Source organism: Pistacia vera, unplaced genomic scaffold, assembly GCF_008641045.1.
Source record: "Pistacia vera cultivar Batoury unplaced genomic scaffold, PisVer_v2 Contig214, whole genome shotgun sequence".
Taxonomy (NCBI): domain Eukaryota; kingdom Viridiplantae; phylum Streptophyta; class Magnoliopsida; order Sapindales; family Anacardiaceae; genus Pistacia; species Pistacia vera.
The window spans coordinates 1,361,443-1,368,074 of NW_022196018.1; the positions used below are offsets into that span (position 1 = coordinate 1,361,443).

Sequence of the window (6,632 nt, forward strand, 5' to 3'; positions counted from 1 at the left end):
AAAGATGTGGCCTTGAAACGGCCACAGATCTGGCCTTTTCACGGCCACATCTTTGGCCGTAAAACAGCTATAGAAACGTCAGATCTGGCTGAAAAATACCTTATTGGTGCACGACCGGCCAGATCTTGCCGGTCGTGCACCATTACTGCAACTAATGCTGGCAGTGGCGAGTAACGGCTGACAGTAGTCTTGGGTGGTTGGGGGGTAGTGGGTGGTTGGGGGTATTTTGTTAAGTTTTAAGTTTTTTAGTGGCTATGATGTTTTAGCTAATTTCTCAAATGTAGGGAGGCTGGGTAACAACAATAAACACTTTTTGCAATAAAATATTCTCGTAATCATTTATTACTTGGAAACCAAACACTAGAATCTTACAAAATAAACGAAGATTACCCCTATCATCTTATATGCCCCGATCCAAAACCCTTTTTAAAGAAGAGAAAAATGACTTCATTACTCAAGGGCAAATATGCCTATAAAAAGACGATGATGTCCTTTAAAAAAGTTAATTTCTTATAAATGGTGTCCTCTGATTGTATATTTTTAAAAAAAGTGTCCTCGCACAAGATTTGGGAGTATACCAGAATTTGAGTTATAAAAAAAGGAAATAATATACAAAAGAAAAGAATAAAAGATATTTGTTTGAAAGATCCAGGGAACCAACGAAGAAGATATGCTGTTTGAGTTTCAGTTTCAGCCAAACAACCTCCGACTCTAAAAGTTTCTAATTTCATCCCCCAAATGTTCCTTTGAAACACACCCCTTCTCGCTTTCTGATTGGATGGGGACTCTTGCCACCTCCTCTTTCACTCTTCATTCACTTCCTCGTAACACTCACACACTTCACCTCTTCAACCTCAAAAACTCTTCTTCTTCTTCTTCTCATTCTTTTCCCACCAGACGACTTTCTTATAAGACTCTGAATTCTCGAAAATTTTTTAGGTTTAGGTTTTTTTGTTCCCATAATAACGATGTAGAGAAGCGTGAGGATAATTTGTCCAATGATTCTGGTGTTAAAACGGCGACGCCTGACGAAGCAGAGGAGAAAAAGAGTGATGAATTTGGTTCAGAAAACACACCCACCTCTGTTTCTTCGAGGGTAATTTGTTTTTGTCTTCCTTTTTTTGTTGGTTTAGCTTTTCTTAATGATGACTTTGATTGTAAGTTGTTAAGGCATTGTTTAGTTGGCATTTGGAGAAATGTATAGCTGTTTTAATGGTGTTATGGAAGTAGTTAATGGTGTTATGGAAGTAGTTTGTGACTGATAAGAGAAGTTTAGAATTATGGAAGTTGGATTGTTCTAAAAATGATATAATTTGTCTTATTTAAAAGTGAATTTTCTTAATGGAGAGTGAGCATTCCAAATTAGAGGTCTATGTACAATGAATTAGTAGTTTTGAAGTGTGCAGAGTTTCAATTCTCCATTAAACTCATTTCTTTATATTGATATTATAACCATACTGAGGTGCATGATAAGACTAAGCACGTTTATGTTAGTAAGCGAAGTAGACTAGTTCACATTTCCTTGTCAAACTTTAGACATTTCAGCCTGAAAATTTTATCACATTGTTGCCAAGTGGAAAAGAAAATTGGAAGTCTTAAAAGAAACTCCGCTATTGGTTGTGTTATGTACTGATAGAACTACTAGAAGCCAGTGACTTATGATGTTTTAGACTGGAAGTGTACGTGTACAATGCTGTTGTATGGTCAACGACTTTTTGAAGTCTGCCCAGTAAGATGGTTCATGTTTGTATCTTTGTGAACTAAGTATACGGCTCAGTTACGTTGTACATTTCCTCAATCGAGCTTAGGGCATTTCCACCCAAAATTTTGGAGAGAATGTACTCATCTTTCACTTGGATGTCCTTTAAGTTCTTGATTTCTGTTCGGAAATAGTGTTATTAAAACTGATCCATAATCTATATTTCTTTTTCAATTTATCTTGCATGTGGTTACTTTCCATCAATGAATATTGTTGGCTCACTTTTTTTTTTTTTTTTTTTTTTTTTTTTTGTTGTATGTAGAAAACTGAAATATATATTATTATGACAAGGGCAAAGAGAGATAATTTGTGAAAATAAGACTGAAAATGGGATGAATGGGTGTTTGTGTTTGTGTAATATGCTAAGCTGACGATTCTGATAGTAACATATCAATATTTTCCTTCATCAGCCACCAACTATATCTCCAATTGGACCAGCCTATAATAATTTCCAAGTTGATTCTTTCAAGCTGATGGAGCTTCTGGGACCTGAAAAGGTAGACCCAGCAGATGTAAAGCTAATAAGGGATAAGCTTTTTGGTTATTCAACATTCTGGGTAACCAAAGAAGAACCATTCGGAGATCTTGGGGAGGGCATTCTTTTTCTTGGAAATTTAAGGGGTAATAGAGAAGATGTATTTGCCAAACTTCAGAGACAGCTGGCTGAGGTTACAGGTGATAAATACAACCTGTTTATGGTGGAGGAACCCAATTCTGAAGGACCAGATCCACGTGGTGGACCTCGTGTTAGCTTTGGCTTGCTGCGGAAAGAGGTCTCTGAACCAGGGCCAACAACACTTTGGCAATATGTGATTGCTTTCTTGTTATTCCTTTTGACCATTGGTTCTTCTGTGGAGTTAGGAATTGCATCTCAGGTTAGCAAGTTGCTAGCTCATTTTGACAACTTCAATGGCACTAATTGTAGATGTTTCTACATAATTCTATTTCCTTTATCTTTCTGGAGGTCATCTAGTTTCTTTGTCATTTAAAAATGTATAGTATTAATTGGATACAATTTGTTAACAGATTAATAGACTTCCTCCGGAGGTAGTAAAATACTTCACGGATCCAAATGCCGTTGATCCACCTGATATGGAGCTTCTATACCCTTTTGTAGAGACTGCTTTGCCCCTAGCGTATGGTGTCTTGGGGGTTTTGCTATTTCATGTAAGCAACATTTTATTTTTATTTTTTTTATTTTAGTTTTGGTTGAATGAATGCATGACATATTTTGGTTGCCTATGACTCAATCAGTGGTGGGCTGTATGCCAGATCTTTATGCTCCTATTTTCTTTTCTTTCCTTCAAATATGAAGTGCATGCAACTCATGTTACACGTATCCACCATGATAGTTTATTTTTATTATTACTAGTGTATCGAGAGAAAGGGGTCATGTGAATGCCTAAGTTGATAGTTAAACAAAAGGGACATAATATGGATTTTGTAGAATCTTTTTTGTTACTTGACGTAACAAGAAGTCATTTTTTTTTTCAAAATTCCTTCTTCAATTATGTTGGAGTCTCGTTCTCCAATAAATCATTAGGTTTCTCATGTATTCATAATGCTATCCAATTTTAGTGTGTTATGCTAAGTCTTTGATTGACTTATTAAAATGTTTTACATTCAATTCCAAAACCATATCATTGCTGACAGCAGATTTTGAGGAATCAAGTTTAATATTCTATTTTAATTGTTTGTGTATATAGTTGTTGATTATACATATGTGATATATAGATTTATATTTGGTAGAGTATCATGCGGGACAGTGATATTGCCTTTGACTCTTCTAAACCTAAAACACATTGTGGAAATTTTCTTCTCTCGTTATTGTTGGCTGATCCACAAAACTTAATTTCTTTTGGCTGATTACAGTACCATGTCATATGTTTCTTTTCCTTCTTTAGTGTCTCACCAAAAACTTCACATTTTCAGCAAGATATCGCAACATACATATTCTTAGTGAGTTTGAATATCAAACAGTGACAGGTTTTCTTATTAATTGCTTAATTTGTTTTAATCTATTCATATATTAGTGTCTCCTGTCCAAGTAACATAATCAAAGTTAGTCACATGTGTCCCATAAATTCATTTTTTTCCTTAAAGAAACATATGTGTGTAGTTAATTCTTATACTATGGTTTATATGTTACATGATAGAAACGGTTGTTTGCAGGAAGTGGGCCACTTTTTGGCTGCTTTTCCGAAGAAAGTAAAACTGAGCATTCCGTATTTCATTCCAAACATCACTCTTGGCAGCTTTGGTGCAATCACTCAGGTAAGTCTATTGAATTGTTAAGGCAACTTCTGACTCTGAAACAACTAGGTAAATTGTAATATCTACTTTCAAGTGGAATGTATGTCTACTTAGTGTTAACTAGGTGCCCATGTACCAAGATTTGCTTGTTGGATGAATGCAAATAATAGGACATACCCATATGTTATCCATGGTGAAGTCTAAGCCATCTGACTGAAAATCTAAAATGTATGGATTTATGAGTTGTATAATCAAGTCACAGTAAACTCATTTTTGAGCTATGATTGGCCGATTGGGTAAGTACCTGAAAGAGGACAACATTCTATGTTGACCATGGAGTTAAGAAACTTTGTTCAGAAATTATGTACTTGAAAATAGTCCAAAATGTTAGTCCTATTAGTTGTGGCTTTTTCACTTTAGTAGAGCATTCGGAGTTCACCTCTATTTACTCCTGCAGCTTCCACTTGAAGAAATTGTCATTTTGTCAGGCTGTGTCTAAATAAAGTTTTGCATCATATTTTATGGTATATTGGCTCCAATATATGGTCAGTTGATTGATTTGAAGTCTCAGAATCTTGTGAGGTGTCTCCTTAGATCTTGTATGCATATGGACCTTGATTATTTGACTAAGACAATTAATAATTCTTTTGTACTAAAAATATTTCTTTTTCTTTCCTTAAATTTTTTTTTTTTCCACTCTCACATTTGTTTCCTGATATCACTTCTCTTGTTTTATGCTTTGTAAACCCTAGATGTTTTCATGTTCTTGTTGATGCTGGAGCATTTGTTCATATGATTTATTTTATGCTATCTCTGCACCAATAGGTACTGAAGTTATCTATACAGCCTAGATCTAACTTTACCTTGTTATTTTACTCTTAATGATACAAAAAGTGAGGAAGATCAGTCAATATATTTGGTGAAACTGAAAAGTTTATATAATTATTGTTTAGAGTCTATATTGTGATAATAAATTGGAGAATTGCAGCTTATCAATTGCTAATATTTGTAGTTCAAATCCATTCTTCCTGATCGTAGTACGAAAGTTGACGTATCACTTGCGGGTCCATTATCTGGTGCTGCATTGTCTTTTTCAATGTTTGCTGTTGGCCTTTTGCTGTCATCAAATCCGGATGCTGCGGGAGACTTGGTGCAGGTTCCTAGCTCGCTGTTTCAAGGATCTTTGCTCCTTGGTCTCATCAGTAGAGCTACTCTTGGTTATGCGTATGTCCTTTCTTTGCTTTCATGGCTTTAATTCAACTAAAACTGTATTGGCATGTGACTAAGCTTAAATTCATGGATGCGATACTATGTTTCTTGTTTGGATTAATCTAGCAGATGTTTTATGTGAGCTGCTGAAGTCTTGCTCTCATCATGAATATTTTGGATTGACACATTGTCAATATTAACTTGCAGAGCAATGCACGCATCGACAGTTACAATTCATCCTTTGGTGATTGCTGGCTGGTAGTCTACAATTTCTGGACTCTCTTATTTCCCTTTTATAGCGTGTAATATACTTACAATACAATTTTTTCACAGGTGTGGCTTAACCACATCAGCATTCAATATGCTTCCAGTGGGTTGCCTTGATGGTGGAAGAGCTGTGCAGGTACTCTTCTTCTGTTTGAACTAGGACCATCTGCATTATTAAAGCTTGAGCATCAACCGAAGGGTATTATGGAGCTTGAACACAATCTAATCATTTCCAGAGATTTAATTACATGTTTTTACAGGGAGCTTTTGGAAGAAATGCACTGGTTGGATTTGGCTTGACAACTTACACATTGCTAGGATTGGGAGTGGTATGCATTCTTTCTTTAATTATTCTATTGTCAGTACAGCTTCACATTGCTCCATCAACCTCGACAGTTGATTTCGGTTGTTAAGGCATGTGGTTTATACCAAGAGGTCATGTTTCAACTCCTTTTATGGTCGCCTATTTAGGATATTTATAGTCGACAAATTTCTTCATTATTAAGGTTATAAGGTGCAATATTGATCCCCAGTTTTGATGGATCGCTGGGCATCCCACAATAAATAAATAAAAATGCTGCATCCATGTTGATCTTATATTTGATTTTCACTCAGAGTACTAATCTAAGGGAATGTTAGTCAATGTCATAGTTATATTCAACTGAAATGTGCTATATTTGCCCCCTTTCAGCTCGGTGGACCTTTATCTCTTCCTTGGGGCCTATATGTGTTAATATGCCAGGTATGCAGATAATAAGACTTTTAGTAACCATAATTACTATACCGATTCTCAAGCTTTAAAACCCCGTCTCATTTCTGCTCGGAAAATATATGTTCAGAGGACTCCAGAAAAACCATGCTTAAACGATGTGACAGAGGTTGGAACATGGAGGAAAGCATTTGTTACAGCAGCCATTTTCCTTGTATTGTTAACCCTCCTTCCAGTATGGGATGAACTTGCAGAAGAAATAGGTATAGGTCTGGTAACCACATTTTGATTTGAGTATACATAAAGGCAATTTTTGACATAAAAAAAGTGTAGCCAAATGAGTTGTTTTCAATCTGTAATTAATTTCTTACATTTTTCATATATTTAGCTTCTAGGTTGTATCTCAATCAAGAATTTAATTTTAATAAGCATTTA

The 6,632-nt window shown here is 35.4% G+C and overlaps 1 protein-coding gene across 1 annotated transcript; it reads left to right on the forward strand.

Moving 5' to 3' along the window:
- Window positions 1-620: 620 nt before the first annotated feature.
- On the forward strand, window positions 621-6,632 carry LOC116129886 (probable zinc metalloprotease EGY1, chloroplastic). Its single transcript, XM_031415617.1, has 10 exons — window positions 621-1,096; window positions 2,170-2,634; window positions 2,786-2,926; window positions 3,932-4,033; window positions 5,025-5,236; window positions 5,429-5,479; window positions 5,555-5,624; window positions 5,749-5,817; window positions 6,180-6,230; window positions 6,328-6,632. Exons 1-10 carry the CDS (start codon window positions 779-781, stop codon window positions 6,484-6,486), a joined length of 1,638 nt encoding a protein of 545 aa, XP_031271477.1. The 5' UTR covers window positions 621-778; the 3' UTR covers window positions 6,487-6,632.